At 45.0% G+C, this 27506-nt stretch overlaps 1 protein-coding gene across 2 annotated transcripts in view; it reads right to left on the bottom strand.

Annotated features, from left to right (window-relative positions):
• Nucleotides 1–26536, bottom strand: part of PRTFDC1 (phosphoribosyl transferase domain containing 1) — a 49704-nt gene extending 23168 nt beyond the window's left edge. For both annotated transcript variants that reach the window (XM_083467586.1, XM_083467587.1), the window contains exons 1-3: nucleotides 26270–26536; nucleotides 19927–20033; nucleotides 15802–15985 (exon numbers count right to left, since the gene is read on the bottom strand). In XM_083467586.1, the coding sequence (XP_083323712.1) occupies nucleotides 15802–15985; nucleotides 19927–20033; nucleotides 26270–26521 (543 nt within the window). In that variant the 5' untranslated portion in view covers nucleotides 26522–26536. The remainder of the gene's footprint in view (nucleotides 1–15801; nucleotides 15986–19926; nucleotides 20034–26269) is intronic.
• Nucleotides 26537–27506: the final 970 nt, after the last annotated feature.

The raw sequence follows: 27506 nt of genomic DNA, 5'->3' as shown, positions 1-27506 counted from the left end.
CGATGTGAAAGTTGCACAAAGCAGCACACATCTGCCGGCTTGCAGTAGCCGAGCAGAAAATGGAATCTTTTAAAAACTGTTCTGGCAGAACAAAGGCTAACTTAATAATGGCACAAATGCGGCTGCAATAAATTTCCAGCACTCCGCCTCGTTAAAACTATGGACGGGCCCTTTACTACATCCCTAGTTGCCGATCATCTGAGCTGTTATATTCACCCCCTTCCTCCCTCAGAAGAAACCTGTTGATATGGTCTCCTAGAAATTGCAAAAAAGTGTGTTTTGGGTTTTTTTAAGTACATCAGGTTTGGGATGTGTCAACAATATAGATTTTTATAGACCAGGTTTTATTCATCTTCACTGCATCACAATCAGTCTAAAGCACAGAAGCTGTCAGATACTCTTGGACAAGGCCTAAGTTAGAAGGCCATCTCCTTCTTTCCTTGTGAATCTGCCCATCCATTGTATTCAGCACTGCCTTCTTGCATCCATGCCTTCTTGCCTTCAGAGTTGTGGCTGGATGTGACATGGGGCAGGGCCTTCTCAGCTGCTGCACCCATGTCATGGAACTCTCACCCTAAAGAGATTTGATTGGCCCCCTCCCTTTAAAAGGCAAGCTGAAAAGCCTTTTAACATTTTCACCATTAAAAATTGGTTCGGGCCAAGTTACTGTTGTTGTGATCCTATTTTGCTCTTGTCTTTAATTATATTTTTTAAACCTAGGGTTGTTGTTTTTTGGTTTTTTATTGTATTAAAAGCTTGTTTGCACAATCCAAAGGATAACTGTGTCTGCTCCACATACAGTTGTACCTTGGATCCCATGCGCCCTGGTACTCGGATTTTTGGCTCCCAAACCTGGGAAGTGACTGTTCCAGCTTGCAAACATTCTTTGGAACCCAAACGTCAGATGGTGCTTCTGCGGCTTCCGACTGGCTGCAGGAGCTTAATGCAGCCAATCAGAAGCTGTGATTTGGTTTCCGAACATTTTGGAAGTCGAACAGACTTCCGGAACGGATTCCGTTTGACTTCCAAGGTACGACTGTATTCTGCTGAAGAGCACGTGTTAGGTGAGTTTGCTTAAAAGCATGGACCGAATGAATTTCTCCAGCACCACTGGTTGTGACTCACATATTAGCCTCCAGTCAATGCTGGAAGAATGACAACAATGTGCTCAGACTTATGCTTGCTCCTTGCAGAAAAGTCTTGAGTGTCCCTAAGTGTGTACACACCTTCATTTATTTTTAGCATGTTGGGAAGCGTTTACAGCAAATTCCGGATGAAACATTTCATGAAAATGGAATTTGTATACTCATCATGCTTCAAACAGGAAATCTCCTTCCCTTGAACCGGACCCCAAGAAAAGATATGGCGTAATGGACAATGTGCCATGATTAATAGGCGTTTGTAAAGGATGCAGCCCTATTTTCCCTGGAATTTTTTTGTTGGACGACTGAGAACACAACAATGAAAGTGCAGCTCCCAGAATGCCCTGGTGGCATCCTAATTCTAACAGAACTCCAGAGCTGTTTTGTCTGAGCTGTGACATTTCGATGGCCTTATCTGTTCTTCAACACTTGAAATAAATAAAGGAATCAGGCAGCAGGGTGCATTTCAATTTGGTTTGTGTTGCTGATTTCATGATAGCTTCCAAAGTTAAGTTATCAATAGCTAAGCGAGTTGGGGTTTTAAATTGTTCTGGTTAAGCGTGGAAGATAGTCTAAGGGGGGGGGGGACTGCAAGCGTGGGTCTTTAAACTGAATGTTTCAAAGTGCATAATGCACTCAATGCATGGAGGGGAAAATACAAGCTGTGGTAGAGCAAGAAGTTTCTTTACAGTAACCCCCCCCCCCCCCGCTAAAGATGTGGCAAGTGTTACAAACAACTGTCATAAGGGGGCTAGTTTATCAAATGGGGATGGACCCCAGAGCAGGGAGAGCACAAATAATTATGCACCCTCGGTTCTGCTCAGCCTTGAAATAGCCAAATTATAGGTTAGGGTGACCCTGTTTTTGTTTCCTGTCCTTTATATCTGATTTTTATTTTTGCGGAGTAAGTCACAGCAAAAAAATGTGATTAATTAAATCTAACAGTAATAGTAACAACAACAACAACAACAACAACAACAACAGTACCGCAGGTGCCAATCTACTCTACTGGCTAATATTGCACTCTTATCAAAATGCTCATCCCAGTGCCAATCCAACTTGCTGCCCATCTACGCATAGATGGAAAGAGTGTTAATAGCAGATTTGCAGAACGAAGGCCTGGCTGATCTTTTCAATCGCAAGCAGAAATTATTTCCATCCTTGATTCTGGGTGACTACAGCTGAATGGCGCTTGCAGATGGCCGGCCGTAACACTGCACAAGGCGACTGGGCCAGTGCAACTGCAACAAAGTGAGATGTTTTCTAATGATGAGTTCTTTCAGAGCACAAGAACAATGTGATATATTGTGTTTCTCCACTCTGCTGTAGATTAACCTTCCACCCAATGGCGTCACTGCGTGAGCAGTTTCAGCCGGGGTGGGGAAGGAGACAGAAGAAAGACAGTTTTTTAATGCTCTTCAACCACTAGCAGGGAAGATTTAACCTCCAAATTTAATTACATGAATGAAAAGGAGGATGAGCAGGATTATCTGCCAGCTAGAGCAGCTCAGTAACCCTGTGCCGTGAACCATGCACATCTGATAAATCCGAACTCCCTGAAAAGTACAGTTTTCTCAGATGTCTACCAATAAAAACATCTGTCTCGAATGGGGGGGGGATTGAGAGCCCCCGCTTCTTAATTTGCAGCTGAACATGCCTTTCCACTTGATGACAGCTCTATTTTTGCAGTATAATGTACTCCTATTGATATGGGTTGGCCAGATCAGTTGTTTTTTTTCTCCTGTTAGGTCAGGGAGGTTTGTGCAAAATGATGTTCACGACGGCATAAGAAGTTGGACAGTAACACTGAGATCCAGTGCTGAGGGCCTTCTGGAAGCTTCCTCATTGCGAGAAGCCAAGTTACAGGGAACCAGGCAGAGGCCCTTCTCGGTAGTGGCACCCTCCCTGTGGAACGCCCTCCCACCGAATGTCAAAGAGAAAAACAACTACTAAACTTTTAGAAGACATCTAAAGGCAGCCCTGTTTAGGGAAGCTTTTAATGTTTAATAGGTTATTGCACGGGTGTCAAACACAAGGCCCGCGGGCTGAATCCGGCCCGCCAGACTTCGTCATGTGGCCCGTGTAGCCGCCGCCGGCCACCAGCCTTCACCTTTTATTCTCACTTTTTTTTTTTGACACAAGAAAGCCGCCTCTTCAGCGCATGCGCGGCAGCCTACAAGTTAGAGAACGTCTGCCCTCTAGCGGCGCTGGCCGTTCTACACAGGAAACCTCCACTTTACATGCATTCAGGAAACCACTTCCGTGGTTACAACCGGCCCTTTGAGGGTGACCAAACTGCTGGTGCGGCCCCCGATGAATTTGAGTTTGACACCCCTGGGTTATTGTATTTTAATATTCTGTTGGAAGCCGCCCAGAGTGGCCGGGGAAACCCAGCCAAATGGGCGGGGTATAAATAATAAAATTATTAAAATTATTATTATTATTATTATTATTATTATTATTTAGCAGAAGGTGTGCCTAAGGCAGGAGTAGGAAACCTGTGGCCCTTCAAAAGTTGTTGGACTCTGACTCCCATCAGCCCTGCCAACATGGCCAGTGGTCAGAGGCAATGACAACTCAACAACGGCTGGCGTGCCACAGGGTTGGAGAAACTTCTTCAGCCCAAGTGTGATCTTCTTTGGGCTGCACAGCAGAGGTGGGGGTGTCTCCAGACTCATGTCACTGTCCGGCCTCGCATGCAAGAGGTACGATTGCAGTTCAAGGTCGCAGTCCATGCAACTGGAAGAAGGTGCAGAACAAGGCTGGTGACGGGCGTGGCCTTGGGAGCATGACCTGGGAAGAGTTCTGAGGGCCATACAGAGAGGATCGGAGGGCCACATTTAGTCTCTGGGCCCGAAGTTCCTCACCCCCAACCTACAGGATAGGGCAAAATATTCAGATACAGACCATTTGCCTCCTAGGGCAAATGCATAGCAGGTTTCCCTCCAGGATAAAAATCCATTAACAAACATGCAAATCTGGGTGATTGTCAATGCAACACTTTTTTTAAGAGCAGGGAATACTTCTGTCACAGCAGAAAGCTGAAGGTACCATAGTTCCTGTTGTGAATGTGCTCCTCCCCCACATAGGAACAGAAGCATCTGTAGAGAATAGTAGGAGAATTGTGTACTAATGAAAATGAATATATATTGTTTAAAATTCACACTCTATGAACATTAGCATACTTGAAATTATTTTGCCGGAAGACTAAAATCATTAAGTTCATGGCTTCCCCTTTCCGGAAATTCATATACTGCAGACAACAGATGGGGGTTATTTTAATCCCACAAATAACTTCTTGAGGAAAGAAAAAAAAACTAGTGGAAAAACAAAGTAAGCACACAGTTATATTCTGTCACACATCAACAGTATCACCACTTTCAGCTTGACCTCAAAGCCCCTTTGCAGAGACACAAACCTACAGTTTACAGTGCAATTCTATGCATATTTACTCAAAAGTAAGTCCCAATGAGACCAGCGAGGCTTAATCCCAGGTAAGCATGTAAATGACTGCAGCTTCTGAGGAGAAATGTAGAGAATTGTACTGCTAATGTCACATAAGATGCATGTCAAAATATTTTTTTGTTGTTACTGAAAATGCTAACTCTAAGGTTGCTTATAAATACAGTAATTCTTTTAGAAATCGTAAGAACAGCTGTTGGATCAAGCTTCTAACAGGAGCCAAGCAGGTGTCTCTGGGAAGTCCACAAAAACAGGGCCTGCAGGCAAAAGCTTCCTAACACAGAAACTGGTATTCAGTGGCCTGCTGTCCCTGAATAAGGCATTTAATTATCACCACTTATGAATATACAGATATGAATGGGCCTTGGGTGAGTTTGGAAATAACAACCATCCTACTTGGGGAATTCAGGTACTGGAACCATTTGAGGACTGAAGTGGGGTCAGGTACTGAATCTAATCCTGGCGTAAACCATCTCAGGGGAATGACGAATGGTGGTGGACAGCAATTAAGATACCTGAGCAGAAAGACCTTCTAGTTTACCACAGGTCAACTGGACAGGTGGAGGAGATGCATCATCATATAGGCCATGCATCATCCACATAACCACTGAATCAATAAATATGTAATTGCATCTTTTCAATAAAAAGTTTAAAATGTGGGTACTAAGAACAAGCTGATACTGCAAGTTAACAATTTTACATTTATATCCTGCCCTACAACCCAAAGCAGTGTTTATGTGGTTCCCAGATGATACCCCATCAAGGTGCTGGCCAGACCCACATCTGCTTAGCTTCAGACCATGCCCTGGGTCAGTTGCAAAAGCCGGGGTTCAAGGAGCAAGTAATGCATGAGATCTAGGTTTGTGAAGAATGGGCCATGGACTCCAAAATTATGGAACCAGAACCAGGAGGACGGTCAGCAGATGGAGACATGAATACTACAAAGTGCATTTGTTCTCTGAAAGCATGAGGCCCTCTGCCTTCTGACCACACTGTTCAAGCTCTCTTTCCATTCCTGGACATCTGAAGGCTCTGCTATCCCAACTCAAACTAGCTCAGTGTTTAATCACAAGAACCACTTATGGATGAGGCACATGAAAGAACATGGAATTGGATGTATCGTGCTGAAATATGCCTCCTTGCTACTGCCACATTCTTGAACTAGACTGAATAGGCTCTTTCTGGCTTATGCCTTGCAAGGCGGGGTCCCCATCTGATCTATTTTAAATAACAAGGCCTGAGAGATGCCAGCAGAGGATGTCATAAAATTCCTTGGGAGAAATTATAATGCTTCTGGGCTTGCTCCAATTAACAATGTTCCTTTTCCAGAGCTAAATGAAAGGAAATGCTCTCTAAGCATTGTCATTCATATAGGAACAAAACCAAACAAACAAACACTATATACTTTGGAAAACTGTTTCTTTTCTTAGTCTGTTCTATGAGCATTTGGATCCTTAAGATATACCAGTTGCTGGAAATGACAGGAGGGGAGAATACCCTTGTTTTCAGGTCCTGCTTCCAGGTTTCCCAAAGGCCTCTGGTTGGCCACTCCGAGAGCAGAATGCTGGACTACATGGTCCCATTGTCCTGATTCATTTGCATGATGGATGCTGAGATCAAGAAGCAGGTATCTGACTATATTTGGATAAAAGTGGGTGCCATTTTGAATCAAGACAGCAGCTTGAACTTTCTAAAACTGTAATAATTTTAACAACTGGTTTCAGAACTACCTTGATTTTTTCCCTCCTTCTTCTTAGAATCCCCAAGCAACACTTTCACTAGTTAATATTTACGGCTACATGAACATAGTGGGATCCTCTGAAACGTCCTCTGGGTCTTGCATTCCCAAAGGGATTGCTGCTATTCCTTCAGTGAGATAGCTATAGGCAGGGTTACGTGTGTTAAAATTAGAGCATCTACACCAAGGGGACTTTATTGTTGGAATGTATATCCTGCTCATCCTCCCACAGGGTAGCAAAAAGAACTTGTACCATGGGAACGAACTATCAAGAAAAGCGGGGCCCTATGGCCTGTGAGCCAACCACCCCATTTGAAAGGGTACTAGAATGAAGGTCTACATATACACTGAAAGGTATTAAGCATATTTACTCTGATTCTTCTAAGATGGGGGAGGGACTTTATGCAGAACACTGGATTCTCACTCCAATGAAACCTGTAGGAACACTCCCACAAACATTCAAGCACACTTTTGCAGTCATACAGCTTAGTGTGGGGTTAAGCAAACATTAGTGCACACCAGATGTTGTTGGGACTCCAACTTCCATCAGCCCTAGCCAACACGGGCAATGGTCGGGGATGATAGGACTTGTATTCCAACAACTTCAGAAGAGCATCATGTTGGGTTACCCCAGGCTTAGCAACTTCATGTTTTTAAATGGAAAAGTAAGAATCTTAGGGTGCTGAATGCTCTTTGCCTAATACGTAATACACACAGCTGAAAAACAGAATCATGAGCTTAGAATGGTTCATGCTTTTCTCCTGCCATATTGCAGCACTTGTGGAAATTGATAAACTGAGAGTCTAATTAGAAAACCATGCCCATCGCATATTTTGGTCTAGCCAGCCATAGCTGAAATCCAACATAGCAGTAACAACTTGGTCAAGAACCACCTGGCGTATCTTCCTGATCCACCTGTGGATGTAGATTCACTGGTTGAAGACCTAAGTGAGCTGGTCTGCTTTTCTCTTCCTCCCAAGGGAGACTGCCTCCAAAAGCACCTGTGCCAATTGTCTGGTTTAAACATCACATTCCCAGCCCAACAAGCCATGATCAGGAATGAACAAATGCTTGTGTTTATCCCAAGGACCTGACTTCACTGAAGACTTCCTGATTTGTTAAACCACAGTTTGCCATAGCACCCAAACTAGGAAACTGTGGTTCAAGCACATCCAACATACCAGGGCTGCAAGCAGTGGTTAAAAAGAAAAAACAAAAACAAAACACACACACACACACACACGAATAACAAGTGCAGTTTGGTCCCCATCCTCCCCTCCATTAAAAAAAAAAAAAATCAGATCCATGCCTTTCCCTCAAACCGCAGGGCACCTCTCAGTTCTTCCCCACCCCTAACAGTAACCTTGCCCAATTCAAAAATCCCCAATATGTTATAATAATAGTCTTGTTTGGCTCTTCTTACTAATGCTGAAGCAGCTCCTACCAAAACTGAGAAAAGGAAGGTTTCCTTGCCAAGAACCCCTTGCCAAGGCTTGTACTGCAGGGCCAAATTCTGCGCTAACTGGCTTCTTCTACTTGGCCCTCCCACCCATTTAAAAAAACTCATCTTAAATTAGTGCAAACATTGGCTTCAGGGGTGATGGGAATTCACTCCACCAGGCAGGCGCCAATATGTAATTAATCCACGACCGCATACTGTGAATGAAGACAATACAAATCACCACTTTGACCGCAGATATGAAAGCACAGGGAACAGAATGCTTGACCTCGTCTTCTTCCAAGGAAAAGCCTTTAACCAACTGAAATAGTGGAGATTCTCCTGTAACCCACAGAGCAGGGTGAAAAAAAACACACACCCATGTGTGCGTTTTCCTACAAGGAGAGTCATGAGTTCAATTTTCCATGCCAATTAGGTATAGATAACTGGCAAAATGCACTGAGCATACTGACTGAATGCCACTAAAGGTTAGCAAGCCTTTTAAGTTTTTCTTTTTCCTACTGGCCACGAATTAAGTGAAGTTTCCATAGGCTGCAGTTTAGAAAATTTGCTGCCGATCTGCTTTTAGTGCGGTTATTTCGCTTGGGAAACGTCCTTCAGCCTGAAAAGAGCACATACTTACTCCCATTATAAATGAAACACTGAAACTCGTCTAAATTAGCAGTGGAACATCTAGCAGTAATCAAGTGTCCCTTTGGATTGTGCTTCCGTGCCAGGAAACCACAATGGATGGGCTCCCGGTAGGAAGTCATTACTTCATTCATAGCTGCAGCATCTGATTCCTCATAATGCCAAAAGTACAAAAACAACAATAACCAACAACCAAAACCAAGCACAGCAACAAATCCCAGCAGCCTGAGCCTATAAATATTTATTCCAAAGTAAGTGGGAATGCTGGGTGGACAAGGAGGCAGAGCGGTCAAAATAAGGGCCAAATGGTAGGAAGCAGGGTGAGAAGCGAATAACAAAAAGGGAATTCCAAACAGAACAGAGAAGCGTATTAAAGAAAGAGTTGGAAATGGGGAAAGTGGAGCATGGGGTCTGGCAGTGGGGGAGGGTAGACACATCACAGGCAAGACCAAGGGACAGGAGGACTGTGCACCATTGGCAAGAAGTGTGGAGACAAAGGACCTTTGTAGGTTTGGTGACTGAGAGCCAGAGAGGGAGCTCAGAGGAAGGGCAGGATTACATATATTGACTTGAGCTCATCACTTTTGAAAAAGAAAACTTGATCTGCAGAGTTCTAGCGTAGCCCACAAATTTATTAGAACTTTAAAAATGGCCTAGTGTCTTATCAGTCTACAGCACAGAGAGCCAACATGGTGCCCTCCAGATGTTGTCAAACTGCAACTCCCATCAGCCAATGGTCATGGATGAAGGGTGTTGCAGTCCAGCCACATCTGGAAACCACGACCTTGGCTACCCCGATCTCAGTTTACCAAAACCTGAACTATTAGCTGAATGTAATCAGATTGCCTAAAAGGTTCAGGCACAAAGCCCGTATTGTTGTATGTTTTTCTCAAGTGTTTTCAGGCATGGATCCTTCTGTCTGAGACAACATACCGCCGAAAATGAAAAACTGTAAAATAAATTGCAAATAATGGAATGTAGGAAAAAAACCAAACATATAATATCAATGTATTTGGTTGTGTGCACGTATCAATGCACCCATTGTGTATCTTGGTTGTTATTCAGTAGGGAGGTCACATTTTTAAAATTAGTTATGTTCTGGATACCATAAATAATTGTGATAAGTTTCAAAGGATTAAGCAAGCTAGCTCAAACCACATATCTTCAACACTTTCTACCACATGATTTAGACATCAGCAAAACAACTTTCTTTTGAAGATTTCCTATAAACACAGGAATGAACAAAGAGTTACTTTATTGATAACAGAAGTTGAAAATGCCATTTTCAAAGCTGAAACACATATTTGACAGTCACTACTAAAAATATTCTTCTAGGAGACCATATAACTTTTTTTTTTCAAATTGCCTGCATCTCTTCTTTAGAAATACAGTGAAAATTTATTTAAAATACCAGTCACATTTAGCAACTTTTAGACAAGGGCTTCTCTCTAATATTTTTTAAAATACGTAACAATGAGGGACCTGGAGCCCTCCAGATCTTCTTAAACTCCAACTCCCATCAGCCCCAGCCAGGATAGCAAATGGATGATAGGAGTTGTAGTCCAACAACATTTGGGCAGCTACAGGTTCTTCATCTCTGCCTTAGTTGGTGAGAGACTGGCTGAATTCAGTCATGCATGCCAGAATGAAATGCAGAAGTCTTCAGTAAACCATAGCGGTTACCAGGTTTTGGAAAAAAGCCCAGATCATCACCTAACTTCAAACCATGGTTTAAAATCCTGACTCATTCTGAAGCCTAAACCACAGTGGCCTGTTTGATCCAAACAGGAAAACTATGGTTAACTGAAAACTCTTGCAGTTTGTCCAGGGCTGCTGAGAAGGGGTGGGATGGGGAGGGCTGCATGACCAGGAAAAGGCTCGTGTATATTGGGCTTATTAAGCAAATTATTCCCAAGACCCACTGAAAGAAGTAAGAATGCAAGTGTCTTCTGGATCAAGCCAGAGCCCACCTCGCCCAATAGCCTGTTCTTACGGTGGTCAGTCAGATGGCTATGAGAAGCCTGCAAACAAGACCTGAGTGCAACAACACTCTTCCCCTGCTGTGGTTTCCAGCAACTACTATCAGAACCATAGAGCCCCTTACAGTTTTAATGTAATTTTAATCTTTTGTTGGAAGCGGCCCAGAGTGGCTGGGGAAACCCAGCCAGATGGGCAGGGTATGTATAAATAAATTATTATTATTATTATTATTATTATTATTATTATTATTATTATTATTATTATTATTATTACAGTGGAGGCAGAACATAGCCATTGGGGTTAGCAGCCAAACAGGAGCTACACAAGAGCTGTAGTGAGTTCTTGTGCAAACTCCCATTCAATTCAATGGAGCTTGGGAGGAAGTTGCAGCTGACTGGAAGCTGCAAAGAAAGCCCTGGTTTCACCAAGTTCCAGGCCCAGTGTCTGAGTATAAACGAGCGAGAAATCCATGATGATGCTTGAGGATGGAACTGCAACGAGTATTTCCCAGTTTTGATTTCTAGTTTTCACCTTGCAGTACTAGCTGTGTGGACATTTTCTCTCAAAACTTTTATATCGTATACTCTGTGGTTCTTCCTCCTTCCCGGGCGATTCTAGCCCATCAGGGATCACACAGTGAATGAGGAAAATGTCACAATCTACGTAACCAATCAGATTGAGCTATATAAAGATGTCACTGAGGGCAAGTGAAGGCACTTGAGATTAAAAACAATACAAGCCTGGCACCAGAGCCATAGCATCATAATACAGAGCTAAGTCAAATGCATACACATGATTGCCCCCTTCCCTCGTCTTCTCACTGTGGGCCACACTGAAAGGTAGGGGTGAAGAAAGGCAGGAGAATATATGGTTCGTCTGATCATATTTTCAAAAATCAATTTTAAAAAATAGGCAAAGAAAGTGGAGGGTTTCACAAATGAACATTAAAAAAGGAGCGCTGAAAATCTTTTCAAGGGTTATGGGCTTTTGGGGGGGTGTTTTTCAACTGAAATTCTTTGCAAAAACAATCCATGAGCAGTTTTGGCTCTAGCTGGAATTTTTATATACTTGTGAAGACAGATGGAACATCCATTGTCTCAGGCGGTACCTGCCATCCAAAAAGACTCCATTTGCATGCGCACAAAGAAATTATATTCAAACTGCCTGCCCCCCTGCACGGCTTTTGAGACTGTCCAGCGCTTGCCTTTGTGTCCGGTATTGAGAAAGCAGGAGAAAGCCTGGCCGAGTTGCGTTGTTCTGGTGTGTTTGCTTGCTGTGGGTTGTAGCCAAGGCTTTCTGTCAGGCTGTGTTGGTAAGGTAGCAAGCGTTGGCAGTTGCCAAAAACCTCTCCTTGCACACAGGAAGAAAAAAGGCGGGGGGGGGGCGGCTGCACTAAAACTTTGTAGCGTATTTCCTAAACGGTTAAATCCAGATTATCTCCCCCACCCCGCTTCCATTTACCATTGTCTACGATGAACTAACCTGTTAGCCATGAATGCTGAACGTGGAGCAAGAAAAGACATCAGAATCCCACCAGTGTTTACAAGACTTGGACATGGCTCTCCGAGACAAACAGTTGGAGACAGAAGAGAGCACAGCTGCATGGAAAGGGAGCAGAAAGCAGCAGGACTCCCTTAAGGAAAAGAGAGAGAGAGAAAGAGAGAGAAACAGGAAATGGTTAGTAAGGGGGAAGCTGGAAGAGAATGGCGGGGTTGGGGAGTAAATGCGTTCAAGGAAAACCACTATCTGGCCCCAGAAAGTGAATTAGATAAAAATAAAACTGAGATGTTAAAATGCAATGGAAAAACAGAGCAAGGAAAGCAAGGAGGTTTGATCCCACACAGAAAAGTAATGAAAAGCAACTGAAAGGGATATCCATAACCAGGCTGATACCAGCATTGGTTCTGGTTGATAATAAACGTGTTGATACAACCATTGGTGCAGAAACTGAACACAGCCCTCCACCACCCTGGAGTTGGCAGAAAATAGGATGCATTCCTGGGGAGTGTAAGATTGCTATCTTCACCTCCTGCCCAGTGTTGGGTGCAGGGCAGGGTTTATGAGGTGGTGACCCAGGTGACCCCCGAGAAGACAAGGGGAAGAATCTGTCTCCAGCTATCTAGTTAACCAGTTGTCTCATTAACTATAGAAACCATCAGCCTGGATTTCGAATGCAACACTAAGCCAAACTGCGATATAGCACTCTGCAGTGCAGCAGCACCGGGGAGGAACGGCCATGATTTTGACAGCAAGTTCCTCCTTCACGCTTAGCCATGGTTTGGCTTGGCGTTAGATGTGAACTGCAAGACCTACATTGGCTCCCAGTATGTTTCCAAGCACAATTCAAAGTGTTGGTGCTGACCTTTAAAGCCCTAAATGGCATCGGCCCAGTATACCTGAAGGAGCGTCTCCACCCCCATCGTTCAGCCTTAGGTTCAGCTCTGAGGGCCTTCTGGCAGTTCCCTCACTGCGAGAAGTGAGGTTACAGGAAACCAGGCAGAGGGCCTTCTCAGTGGTGGCGCCCGCCCTGTGAAACGCCCTCCCATCAGATGTCAAGGAAATAAACAACTATCTGACTTTTAGAAGACATCTGAAGGCAGCCCTGTTTGGGGAAGCATTTAATATTTGATTTTTTTTATCGTGTCTTTAATATTCTGTTGGGAGTCGCCCAGAGTAGTGGGGGAAACCCAGCCAGATGGGCAGGGTAATAATATTAATATTGATATCAATGTTTTATTATTATTATTTACTGGGACAGTGAATGTGAGTGTGGGGGGTGTGTGTAAACAACTGGAATCAGATTCATATGTGCAACTTTCTAACCCTATTATGACAGAGATAAGCATAAGAAGAGGCTACTGGAAGAGGTCAATACCCCATCTAGTCCAGAATGCTGTTCTCACAGAGGCCAACCAGATGCTTGCGTGAAGCCTGAAACCAAGACCGGAGCACAAGAGCCTTCTCCCCGACTGCAGTTTCCAGAAACTGGCATTTAGGAGCATCCTGGCTAGAAGCCACTGATCATAGCTGCCAACTTTTCCCTTTTCTTGCGAGGAATCCTATTCGGAATAAGGGAATTTCTTTAAAAAAAGGGAAACGTTGACAGCTATGCCACTGATAGTCTTTACCACCACGAATTTGTCTAATCCTCTTTTAAAGCCATGCACATTGGTAGCCATCACTGTCCCCTGTGGGAGTGAATCCCATAGTTTAACTATGCACTGGGTGAGTAAATGTACTTTTTTGGGGGCCTGTTCTTAATCTCTCGACATTCAGCTTCCATTGGGTGTCCACGCATTCCAGTGTTATGAGAGGGAGAACAAGTTCTCTCCAGCCACTTTCTCTCCATCGTGCATAATTTTATGCTCTTCTATCATGTCAGCCCTTATTTGCCTTTCCCCTAAAGTAAAAAAGGCCCAACCGTTCCTCCTAGAGGACTTGCTCCATCCATCATTTGGGTTACCCACTTCTGAACCTTTCCCAACTTTCCCATTTCTCTTTTTATGAGGTGAGGCAGCCAGAATGGTACACAGCATTCCAAATGTGGCTGCACCCCATAACAGCATTCATGATGTCAGGAATTTTATTCTCAGTTCCTTTCAATATGAATAGAATCTGCCTTTTTTTTCACAGCTACTGCATGGTGCGTTGACATCTCCACTGACCTATTTGCTACAGCTCCAAAGTCTTGCTCCTAGTCAATTGCTGCCAGTTAACACCTCGTGAATGTACCATATATGTGAATTTAATATTTTTTGACATGCATCACTTTACACTTGTTTACAATGAATTGTGTTTGCTATTTTAAAGCCCATTCACCATTTGGAGAGGTCCTTTCAGAGTTCTTCAGAATCCTTTTTCTTTTCTTTTAACAACCCTGAACAACTTAGTATCATCAGCAAACTTGTTCACATCACTGCTTAAAAAGCACAGGTTCGAATACAGATCTTTCTCACCTCTTCTTCCCTTTGGCAAATGACTGTACTATTGAAATGGCGACGAGATCGCACTGGCCTATTTATTCTGAATGTTTGTATGTGATGCCAATACAGTGGTACCTTTGGTTACGTACTTAATTCGTTCCGGAGGTCCGTTCTTAACCTGAAACTGTTCTTAACCTGAAGCACCACTTTAGCTAATGGGGCCTCCCGCTGCTGCCGCGCCGCCGGAACACAATTTCTGTTCTCATCCTGAAGCAAAGTTCCTAACCCGAGGTAGTATTTCTGGGTTAGCGGAGTCTGTAACCTGAAGTGTATGTAACCTGAAGCGTATGTAACCTGAGGTACCACTGTAAAGGTTTGATGATGATGATGAATACAGATCCTTGGGGGGAGGGGGGAACACTTCATTTTCTGAGCTCCATCCTACTCTTTGCTCCCTGCTAACTTAACTAGTTCCTGATCCACAAGAACTGTGGATGCAAATTGCATGATTGCAAATTGTGCCGAGTCATGAAATGGACTATGAATCCAATAAAAAACAAGACATCCAAAAACCTGAAGACAGAGAGGGGGCTGGTGGGGATGTTCCCTGCATTTGGTCTGGGGCCAGCCCTGTGGGTGGGATGCTTCTACCTTCCTGTTCCTTCTATTATAAGGATTCACGACAAAAACAAATAGTTCGCTGTAAAAAATGGCAAAGATCCAAAAGTGCTGCTCTGGTTTGCCCAAGGGGCTTGTGCTAGCACGGTAGAATTGCTCGCATTGTTTCTCCAAACATCTGTGGAACCACATGTCATATCACAAACTGCTTCAGAAACTCCTCCCTGTTCCTTAGCCATTTGCTACTGGGTGTGTGGATGGTGCTGTGTAAGAGAAACAAGTGTCAGATCTCAGTCCCACCTCCACCACTCATGGATCCAGTTCCACTCTTTCTTTGGATTTTGGCTTGAGTCTTGCTTCAAACCTAAGGCACATCTATGCTGTGGTCTTAAATAGGCTTAAACAGAACTAATTGACCCAAGGGAACCTGGGGATAGTTCCCCCCCCCTTTCTCTCTCTATAAAGCCAACATTAAAATCCTGCAATGATATTATTATTAAAAATGGAACTTTGTGTTGGCTGGTTCAGTTTCACTGAGAGAGAAGGAATAATGGATGCAATAAAGCTGTAGTGGAGTAAATCATTTAGGATCCTTAAAAAATCAACCAGACCTTAAGTTGAGTGTGTCATCTCCCAAATTCCTGTTCTGTTCACGAAAGGAGAAAAGTTAATTCATTACATTACATCAGTTTATTCATTGAAGCCTGCAACAGCAAAAACTGGGAAGGTTGGACTTTGATGCTTGCCTTTAAAAAAAATAAAAATCCATGTATACAAACTGTAATCAGACCACATTCAACTCACAATGTTTTTTTACTTTTTCTTTAAGTAAGCAAAATCATTACTTACCAGGTAACTTTTCAGTCTGACAAAGTCAACTTTCATGGAGATGAACCTTTCTGAATTTCTACTGAGGTTCTTAATATGCTCCACAAGGTCAGCACAGAATTTGTAGCCACCTTTAAGTACACAGAGAACTACAATGTCATTGTATCCAATGTCTTGCATGATATCTTTGGCCAAACATTCTGTCCTAAAGCAAAAATTAAGGATAAATATATGGTAAGACTTGGGATTTTTCAATGCAAGTATATTCTATGGTGCAATACAAAAATAGTAAAGTTCAAGGTCTCATTTCAGGATTCAACTTCAGGATCAGTTGCACCAGAATGTGGGTGGAGATGTGCGTCTGAATGTGCATCCCATTTAAAGTAATTTGGTGCAAATAGACTACATCGGTATTCAAATGAGCATTGCCACCCAAATTCTGGTGCAACTGGATTTTTTTTAATGTACAAATATTAGCAACATATCAAGGCACATGTAAGGAAAAAACCAAGTTCCATGTGTGCAGGACAAGCAAAATAGCCAGAAAGCCCAGCCACAAAGTTCCTGGGATCTTCTGTACTTATTTTATTTATTGCTGAATTTATATGACTTCCCTTCGGCATAAGCAACAGAATAAACACACACACACACAAAATTAATTAAAATATACTGAAAACCATAGAAAGTAGCACAACACTTTCCTTCCAAACCAACCAGTTTGGAGTAGAAAATAGATCGGAACTCAACCCAGCCACTGGAAGACCAGGTTTACAACACTCTCTCTTTAAATGCCAGTTGCTTCAAAAAGACCTGGGTGAATGAAGAGGTCTGCACTTGGACACCAAAAGGAGACCATAGGGATGGCATCAGGTGAGCCTCTCTGGGGTAACTATTTCACGATAGGGGTGGCACCACAGATACGTCCTTCTCTCTAGTTGCAAACCCCACTCAGCACATAGAGGAGGGTCTCTACAGAGGATCTGAAGGTCCAGGTGGACATAACCCAGGTGAAGGCTATCCTTCCGGTGTCCTGATCCAAAAGATCCAGAACTCAGTAGAATGCTCACACATATTTCACACACAGGCAATCGTTTCATGAAGGGTGTGTGGCGATTTCTTGGCAGCTTGTTAATTTTTTTTGCTGCGGAAATTACAATTGCTTGCTCACAGCTCAAGTTCTTTTTCCGCACCTGCTAATTCAGGCATTTAAAATATGTTGATTACCCAGTAAGGGGATTAGTGACCTCTGGTTGCTGTTATTTTTATGCAGAAGGAGGTGCTGAATTGTCTTTTAAGATCTCCTCATTTTCCTAACCCTTTTGCTATTCTGAGGACTACAATGTGCACCTTGAATGATTTCCAGTGACATTCTAGCCCTGAAGCTATTTCAGCTTTAGCATTCAAAACATCTCAGAAATTAAGTATTTAAACTTTATTCTAGGTGACAGCTTAGCAGTTAACAATCCCCAGCTATGAATAACAAAGATATCATTTGCCAGAGCTTCTCATTAAAGCTCGTATTTATATTTAAAGGTAGCTGGCTAGAGTGTTGGGTATGGATGCGGAAAATGCAGGTACAAATCCACATTCAGCTATAAAACTCAGCTCTATGCCTTTGGAATATAATAGTCTCTCTGAACAGCCTACTTCACAGGGCTGTTGGATGGGTATTATTGCTGTTCTTCCTTGGACGAAGAAGAAAATGCAGATTAAATTATATAAATTTATTTATTTATTTTCTATTCCACTTTTCCTCCAAGGAGCTCAAGGCAGCATATATGCCCCCACTGCACCCCAACATTTTATCCTCACAACAATCCAGCTTAGAGACAGTGACTAGTGATGTGTCATTCAGTGTACTGAATGGCTGAATGTCTTCCCGTCCCTAGTCCTACATTCTGTCCCCTAAACCAACTTTGAAGAAGTCTCAGTTAAGAACTTATCAAGCTGAGTGCTGAAAGGGTGAAAAATGAAAGTGGGCAAGCCACTTTCTAAACCATGGTTTGCCTGTTGTACATCTAGAAGCTCCAACCATGGTTAGCACAGGCCACATAAAAATAGCCATAACATCTGAATGTTAGCTTGATGCAGAATAGTAACCGTCTCATTAAGAAGAAGGGTTACATTTTCTTCCCAAGGGGTACTCAAGGGTACATAGTACCAGCACCTTTCTCTCTTTTGGTTAAAAATGTGACATTTACTGTAACAACATCATGGTGAGTACTGGCACCTATTTTTCTAGAAAAAAAGCACTGGTTACAGGTATCTAGGTTAAACAAGTCACAACTTGTACTTATTGAGCACAGGAAATGAGAAAAGCTTGGAAGCCTACTTTTGGCATTAATTAGTATATAAATAAAACAAGATGTATATGAATAAATGAAATAATCAAAGAACCAAGACTTAAAAATCTGTACCCATCCATGCAATACCAGGAAAGTACCCTGTCTTTACCAGAGCTGCATAAATGTGTCACTGAGTCCACCTTCTTGAATGGGTACTCAGCATCTCCACCCTAAATAGTTATGTGGAAACACATCTCCCCAATTTCAACTGAGCTTGCATACCAGTAACTGCGGTAACCATGGCGCAGTTGTGGCCTACTCCCGGCCTGTCTGTTTAAACACTTCCAGGTCGCTCAGCTTCCATTTCCTAGCAGTTGGCAGACCAGGTAACTCTGGCTAAGCCCACGATACACAAGCTGAAGGAAGCCTGTCATCTCCCAGGCAAAATCTGGCAATAATTATCCCTTTGAATGTTGGCCATAGTCCATTGTCTCTCACTGTCCTCTTGACCAGCCATGAGGAGACCAGAAGCTTGTTTGTAAATAATTGCATTGGGTTACACAAACATGGACTGTTTCTTCAGTGTATTCCATATGCCCTTCTGCTTTCTCCTTTTGGCTCCCTTAAGCCTGGTTTTTAATGAATCCTCTTAAAATTAGCTGCATTTGCGACTGCACCATGCCTAGATGTCTTTAATTTCATGCTGCTCATTCATGCTGAGGGGGAATTGGAGGAAAGCAAGAAGGCCCTGCTCCCTTAGGGGCAGGTCTGGGGCTGGATGCTCCCTCATCTTTATACTCCGAACAACATAAAGAATAGCCTGCTGGATCAGGCCCAAGGCCCATCTAGTCTAGCACTCTATTCTCACAGTGGCCAATCAGATGTCCTCTCCCCACCTGCAACTTCCAGCAACTGGTATTTAGGAGTGTGCTTCCTTGACTGTCTAGACAGCACCCTAAAAAAGCAGAGACATCACCTTGCCAACAAAGGTCCATATAGCTAAAGCTATGGTTTTCCCAGTAGTGATGTATGGAAGTGAGAGCTGGACCATAAAGAAGGCTGATCGCCAAAGAATTGATGCTTTTGAATTATGGTGCTAGAGGAGACTCTTGAGAGTCCCATGGACTGCAAGAAGATCAGACCTCTCCATTCTTAAGGAAATCAGCCCTGAGTGCTCACTAGAAGGATAGATCGTGAAGTTGAGGCTCCAATACTTTGGCCACCTGATGAGAAGAGAAGACTCCCTGGAAAAGACCCTGATGTTGGGAAAGATGGAGGGCACAAGGAGAAGGGGACGACAGAGGACGAGATGGTTGGACAGTGTTCTTGAAGCTACCAGCATGAGTTTGACCAAACTGCGGGAGGCAGTGGAAAACAGGAGTGCCTGGCGTGCTCTGGTCCATGGGGTCACGAAAAGTCGGACATGACTAAACGACTAAACAACAATTCCTTGACTGTGGAACACAGCCGTTGTGGCTAGCAGCCATGAATGGCCCCATCCTCTGTGAATTCGTCCAATCCTCTTTTAAAGCTGGCCAACACTACCTCTTGTGGGAGAGAATTCCACAATTTAACTACATCCTGTGTGAAAAGGTATTTCTGTTTGTTTGTCCTGAATCTTGCAGACCTTTCCTAAAGGTCAGAGGGGAATGCAGAGCTGATAACACCATAGTCCAGCTGAGAGAGAGACGGGAACTTATTCCTGGTCCCAGGCTAAGAAGAGAGCGAGCTTTTAGGCTTCCTGTTACAATAAGCATTACAGCTTAAATTGGGGTGTCAATATTTTAGCAAGCGTTATGTTCCTACCTTGGGAGGAACTGAACATGTAGCTTTCATAAACGTCATACTCTCAGACCCTCACCTGTCCACAATGATCCCATGTGGTATGAGCACATAGTCAAGATCTCCATAGTAGTGTTGTGGATATGTAAACAGTTCCAAACTATACCCAGGCCAATCATCTGAAATCTGTAAAAGAGATAAAATGTTCATTAGAAACTTAATTTTGATTGCATCATCTGTGTTTAAACACCATTTGGCAATCGGTTTAGCAGAAGCAGTCATGTAAACCTTAGCATGGTTTGATCCTTCAGCACAGAGGTGGGGAACTTGCAACCATCACCCTAATTTCATGTTGGGAGGGAAGCCCAGAAAGGGGGGGGGGGAGACAAAAAACACTGAAACTAATGGAACCCCTATGCAAGTGATTAGGGACGCGGGTGGTGCTGTGGTCTAAACTACTGAGCCTCTTGGGCTTGCCGATCAGAAGGTCGGCGGTTCGAATCCCCGCAACAGGGTGAGCGCCCGTTTCTCAGTCCCAGCTCCTGCCAACCTAGCAGTTCAAAACCATCCCAAAAAATGCAAGTAGATAAATAGGTACTGCTCTGGCAGGAAGGTAAATGGCATTTCTGTGCGCTGCTCTGGTTTCGGTGTTCTGTTGCGCCAGGAGCGGCTTAGTCATGCTGGCCACATGACCCAGAAAAACTGTCCGCAGACAAACGCCGGCTCCCTCAGCCTGTAAACCGAGATGAGCGCCACAACCCCAGAGTCGACTGTGACTGGACTTAACTGTCAGGGGTCCATTTACCTTTTTTTATGCAAGCAACTGATTCACATTTCTGGCAAGACTGATTTGCTGCTCTCCTGTTGGTTTGCTGGGCAAGGAGAACAAAGAAGATTTGAAGTGGGGGGTGGGCAGGGAGTGAAAGAGGAGAAAGGGGTGGCCTTGCCCATCCCTGTCCCTCCTCCAACCCACTGCCAGCATATTGCTGGGTTTGGAGGGGGGGAAGGTTCCTCAGCCTTGTTTTAATAGGAAGCCTTGTTTCTAAGAAATGATCTAAGTGGGTTAACCTAGAACAAAAGAGACAACAATAAATAGTGGCGTTTTGTGGCATTCTCAGGGCTAAACACATTTCTTACGGCTTACGCTTTTGTGGACGACAGCCCTCTCCCATCAGATGCAACCTGATTCACCTCTTGAAGTGGGCTGTAGCCCACAAAAAATTATGCCGTAGCAAACATGTTTGGTCTTGACGGAGCCATAAAACTCTTTGTTGTTTCTGCTACCCCTCTTCTAAAAAAAAATACGAGAGTGAAAAGTTCTCTCTGGCTTCAAGTCCTAGCAAATTAGTCTTTGGGCATGCAGCGACAATCTATCTCTCTGCAGGAATCTACTTGGGTTGTGCTTGGAAGAGGGCCTTTGGCTCGCTCAAACATTCTTCTTCACCTCAGACAGAAGGTAGCGAGTGAACCAGAAGATCACATGGGGATCACATCAGTGGCGTAGCGTGGGGGGTGCCAGGGGTGCCGGCCGCACCGGGCGCAACATTTTTGGGGGCGCGTTTGGCCGGCCCCCCTCGAGGAAGTGGGAACCTCTCCAAGGCACAGCGTGCCGTCGGTAGAGGAAAAAAGCCGCACAGCAGCAGCAGCGAAGTCGGGAGGAGGAGGAGGTGGAGCGAGCCTGCTAATTCCTTGCTGAAAATTAAGCGGCTCAAAGAGGCAAAGGAAAAGAGGTGGAGCCGCTGGCCCGGAGGGGAGGAAGCTGGAAAGAGCAGCGCGCCAAGCGCACGTGATGCAAAGGGCCTGCCCAAGTGCAGGCTGAGCTCCCCATGGCAGGGGCGGAGGGAGCCTCCCTTCCTTTTAATGGGCAAGCATTTTCACGCGGGGAATCGACAGCAAATCCTCGGGCAGCTCTCGGGGAAGGGGGCATTTGGGAGAAGTGTGGATACCTCGGTTGGTTGGAGCGCGGCGATGAGAACGCCAAGGTTGCGTCTCTGATCCTCGTTTGGGACGGCTGCATATTTATCCCTGCATTGCAGGGGGGGTTGGACTCGATGACCCCCAGGGTCCCTTCTAACTCTATGATTGGCGGGGGGGGGGGACTGAGAGGCTGGCCTTAGGGACAGAGGCAGATCTAGCTGCTCCAGCGCCCGGAGCAGTGCACATGCCATGGGGTGAGTGTCCCAGGGGGAGAGATGCCCATGGGGGGGGTGGTGGAGCGAGCTGTCCATGCTGGGCTGCTTCCTGGGGGGTGGGGAGCCATGCCGCTTTGCCAGCGCCCTTCTTCCTTTCCCTCTTCCTTTTAACAGCTATGGGGAGGCTCCCCCCCCCAAGCAGCCCGGAAGCGAGGGGCAATGGCCGGCCCACAACTCCAAAGCCTCCCCCAGCTGTCAAAACAAAGGGGGAAGGTGGGGAAGGCCGCTGGCAAGGCGGCGCATCTCCACCCCTTCCCCTGACGGTTCGGGGTAGGCCTGGGAGTCACGGTGCGCCGAATGTCATCCCCCTCAGTGATGACACCTGGTGTGGACCGCCCCCACCACCCCCTTCCTCTGCCCCTGCTTAGGGACAGGCAGAGCCTGGGCTCCTCGGAGTTGACAAATGGAGGGGTGCACATGGAGGGACCAGCAGCTGGCCAAAGAGGGGAAATATTATTGACTTATTCGCAGAATCTATAGCCTTCTCTACAGCTGAATTCTCCCCACTCCCAAGAGTGGGGAGCAAAGTAATGAAAACAAATAATAATAATAATAATAATAATAATAATAATAATAATAATAATAATTTATTTAAGCCCTGCCTATCTGGCTGGGTTTACCCAGCCACTCTGGGTGGCTTCCAACAGAATGTTAAAGTACAATAACCTATCAAACATTAAAAGCTTCCCTAAACAGGGCTGCCTTCTGATGTCTTCTAAAAGTCTGGTAGTTGTTCTTCTCTTTGACATCTGGTGGGAGGGCGTTCCACAGGGAGGGCGCCACCACCGAGAAGGCCCTCTGCCTGGTTCCCTGCAACTTGGCTTCTCATGAGGGGACCGCCAGAAGGCTCTCGGAGCTGGACCTCAGTGTCCAGGCAGAACAATGGGGGTGGAGATGCTCCTTCAGGAAGAAGAACAATTTACAAAATCTTTTAAACAGGTCCATTGAAAAACTAATCAACGTCCTATTTGTCTGGGGGGAGGTGGGGGGCAGTGCCTGCCTGCCCCTTTCAAGCACGGCTGGGAAGAGGCCTCTGCAGGTTGAGCAGTGGCGTAGCGTGGGGGTGCAGGGGGGGCCGGCCGCACCGGGCGCAACATCTGGGGGTTAGGGTTAGGGGGCGCAAATCCACGGGTTAGGGGGCGCAAATTACTTCCCTTGCCCCGGGTGCTGACAACCCACGCTACGCCACTGGATCACATGGTGCTTCTTGGGCCTTTTTAGTATTCTAGCAAGAACAGGGAAGACTACTTCTGGCCTCCAAGCACCAGTATGTGCTCTGTTCTGAATGCATTCTGAACTAGCGCTGGAACATCCAGGCTTGGCTGAGTTTCCCTTGGACAGCTTTCACAAGAGGATACTGGAAAGGATCATTTCTTGGTTCATCTGGGCAAAAGTTCAAAGTTAAAATGTCATTTTGTCTGTAACTGCATGACTGTGGAAAACAACCCCGCAAAAGTCTATGGGTTAGTCCCTTATTGCTCATCCTCGTTTTAGAGTGAGCAAATCAAAAATCTAGGCTAGTAACCTTCTGCAAGAGATTATTAGCATACAAGCGACACAGCAACAAACTCAATTCATGTAGAAATTTGCATGGGACTTCTGCATTCCTCTTCTCTGTATCGTTCCAATTTTAGAATATATGTGCTGCCGAAGAGAGTGCAGGAGTTCTGTATCAAAAGTACGTGAGGCTACACCCATAGAACAAGACTTAGTAGGAAATGCTGCGACTTCATTAAGACTCTTTCCTTGTAGGAAAGCTTCTCCTTTCCACATGTTCCAAAGATCTCAGAAGCCCAGTCTGCAGTAACTCACAGGAGAGCTTTTAGTGTGGCTGCCCATGTTCTGTGCAAGCAGCATTCTTGCCAAAATGTGACAGGCATCCCACATTCTGCCCTTTCCGGAAACAAGTGAATACATTTTTGTTCTGACAAGCCTTCCCAGCAGGATGAAAGGATCTTTGCCACAGGGGTATATCTGGTATTTGTGTGTGTGTGTGTTTTACTTTGCGGCTATTTTCTATATTGTTTAAAACTGTTTTTATTGCATTTTGTACACTGCCTTGAGATGAGCATGGAAGGCAATGCATAAATAAAAGATTGACATTTGTCTGGTAAATCAAATGCAGTAAAAACAACAACATTACAGTGGTACCTCAGGTTAAGTACTTAATTCGTTCCGGAGGTCCATTCTTAACCTGAAACTGTTTTTAACCTGAAGCACCACTTTAGCTAATGGGGCCTCCTGCTGCTGCTGCGCTGCCAGAGCACGGTTTCTGTTCTCATCCTGAAGCAAAGTTCTTAACCCGAGGTACTATTTCTGGGTTAGCAGAGTCTGTAACCTGTAGCATATGTAACCTGAAGCGTCTGTAACTCGAGGTACCACTGTATTCTTTTTTTGGAATGGTAACATATTTGCCATAACAGAGTTTTCTACAATGTGCCAAGACATGTGGAAAGGAGCAACATATCCTTGCACTCTGGGCAGCTTTTGTGGGGAAATAAATCTCATTCCCCTAACACAAATCTTCCATTCTGTATCAAGTACCGTAAGATCTTTGCTATATGTGCCCAAAACCCAGGACTCTCGGACATTTTAAAGTAAGGGTAGCCAACACGGTGCCCTCCAGATGTTGCCAGGCTTCCCAAATCATGTCAGCTCCAGCCACCACAGTCTATGATGAGGTTTGGTGGGAGCTGCAGTCTAACAACATCTGGAAGGAACAACACTGGCTAGCTCTGGTTTAAGGAAATGAACAGAAGTGTCATAAAACACTGTGGGCATGTATAGAATACTGACAAAGCAGAGGTTTGCTTCCTCCTTCTGTGACCTAAACACTTTTGTCAATCTAAGACAAGGTAAACACAGGAGACAGGGGTTCAAGGGAAGCCCTTCAGAGAAAGGCAGAGAAAGTACATAAGAGCAGGCTTGCTGGATCAGAACAAAGGCCTATTTTTGTTTTCCTATAATAAGTGGTATCTATACCAGGTGCAGATGAAGGGCAATTCCTTTTTGTCTAGGTCTGTCAGGTGGGTGCTTAGGGTCAAGACTGTCTTAAGCTATTAACAATCAGTAAACTGGAGACATGAGTAACAGTAAAATCCTATGCATATGTGCCTGGGAGTAAGCAACATTGTCCAAAGTAACACTTTTACTTCAGAGTAAACATGCCTGGGACTGGGCTTTACGATTTATTTATTCAGAAGACAGCTGTGTTTGTTACCTGCACCCTTAAGAGTACATAGGAATAGAAAACAGTTAATGTTTGATAAGAATGCACACCTTAAGATTGCCTAGCTGTATCTTAACATTCTTTTAAGCACACCTGTTGTGAACCTGCTAATCCGGGAGGCTAAGCAATACCAAAACCTTCCCTCCCCATGCTGTAATTATGGCTGCAAGTGAGGTAATACATTCCGATGGCTGCAATTAGGGATTGCTACGCACAAAAATGCACATTTTAATATACAGCACCTAGTGAGGAAAATTTAGAGTATTGTTGTGCTTTTCTCCCACAGAAGCTTTACTTGCTGTGCTAAGACGACACGTTGCTGTTTTTTGGGTAGCGGTGGCTGCACTGAATGGATTTCTACAAAGCCAAGACTATTTTAGATGAAATTACGAAGTTGCAGCTGCGGCATTTCACACTCTTAACGTGACAATTAATCTAGAGGGAACAACTCTCCTCTAACCAAAACACGTATCAGAACCCCCAACGAAATCGCATCCAAAATATTTGTGTGTGTGTGAGCTAGCAATAAGGCTGCTTTCCTACACATACTTACCAGGGGGAAATCCCAATGGAAAACTGTGGTAAACAACATGCATCATATTTCAATGTACCGGAATGCATACTCGCGCAGCCCAGTTCCTATCTATGCACGTTGACTCGGATGTAAACCCTAACTGGGTTCAATGGGGGGGGGGCGGTATTCTCCCAGATAAGCGGGCTCAGCACAGCAGACAGGGAGCGAGCCCCATCGAGCGCAATGAATGACTAACCCGCTTGCAATTCAAATATTCTTTTTGGGGGGCGGGCGGGGAGCGTTTCATAACAGGAGGGGGGGGAGCCGCCATAAAGGGCAGGGGTTGGATAGATGAAAGGGAGGGAAAGGGGTTAGCTGACGGAAGCGGATGCTTTAGCTGCAGAAGGGAGGCAGCAAAGCTTAGGATGCGGGAGCAGGGGAGGGGGAGAAGGGGTTTTTATTTTTATTTTTTATTTTTTGCATTTACCACGACCCCTCGGCCGCTGCTTCTCGGCGCCTCCGCTGCGTGGGTCTTGCTGTTTAGCCCGGCCATCTTCCGAAAGGAGGTTGGCGAGAGCCTTGAGACGGAGGAGGAGGAGGAGGAGGAGGGAAAAGAGGCGGCGCCTCGCTCGGGAAAGAAAAGGAGCCTCCGGCCGCTGCCGCGAGAGGTTGAGCCTCCGCAGCCTCGTCTAGACGTGGCCCGCGCCGTCGTGGCTTCGGCAGAACTGCTCCCAGACATCCACACCCGCCCTTAGGGGGGTTTCTTCCAGCTGGCGCAGAGAGGGGGTGATGCCTCTCAAACCACCGGCCTTTGGGCAGGGCTTGCTTTTACCTCGACGGACCAAAAGAGCTGCCTGTCCCCGGTTTCAGCCCCGGAACCTTTTCCCCCCTAATGCCCGCGCTCGGGCCTGTTAAGGAGCCTCTCCGTCAAGGATATGGTGGCTCCCTCTCCGCTTAAAATCTGCTACACTAGGGTAAAATCTGCGCGTTAGGGTAGTAGGCTGAGAGAGGAGAGACTTCTCTGTGGGAGCGCAGTATTTGAACCTGGGTCTAAGGAAGCCTAAAGCCTGGGAGACCGCTGCCTTGGTTCTAGGTTGAAAGGAAGAAGAGGCGGGTATAAATGTAAGGAAATGAGTACGTAATATGATACGCTTACACGCTAGCCTATTTCAGAAATAGGTTAACCTAATTTCAGAAATAGACTGGAAAGACTGAATTGCAACTCATTACCAAACTTAAAACCATGGAGAGACCTGGTCTGAACAAAGACATTGGATTCTTATCTCATTATACATGACTAAGCCATTTTTCACCTTCTCACCCCTTGCCTTTTCCTGTAAGACCTATTGCAGTCGTTAAGAGTCGTCAACAGGCTCATCTCAGCTATCTGCCAATCACCCATTCCCACCACCCTTCTGAGTAATACCCCTCCCCACCTTCTCACTATATAGAAGGATCTGGCAACTTCTGTTTCAGTGTATCTGAAGAAGTGTGCATGCACACGAAAGCTCATACCAAGAACTAACTTAGTTGGTCTTTAAGGTGCTACTGGAATGAATTTTTTATTTTGACGCTAACCTAGTTATGCCCATGTGGCCCTCCAAACCCCTCTCAGCTGGCTACACCTCAGCCACACCTCACCAGCCCTGCCCTGTGTGTTTTTGCCGGTCTGGAATTCGTCCTTGAACTGGCTTTCACAGTGCATAGCCTCTTAGATTCATGCT

The sequence above is a fragment of the Podarcis liolepis genome (assembly GCF_965112155.1).
Source record: "Podarcis liolepis genome assembly, chromosome: 12".
In the NCBI taxonomy this organism is placed as follows: domain Eukaryota; kingdom Metazoa; phylum Chordata; class Lepidosauria; order Squamata; family Lacertidae; genus Podarcis; species Podarcis liolepis.
This window is presented reverse-complemented; position numbering and strand designations above follow the sequence as displayed.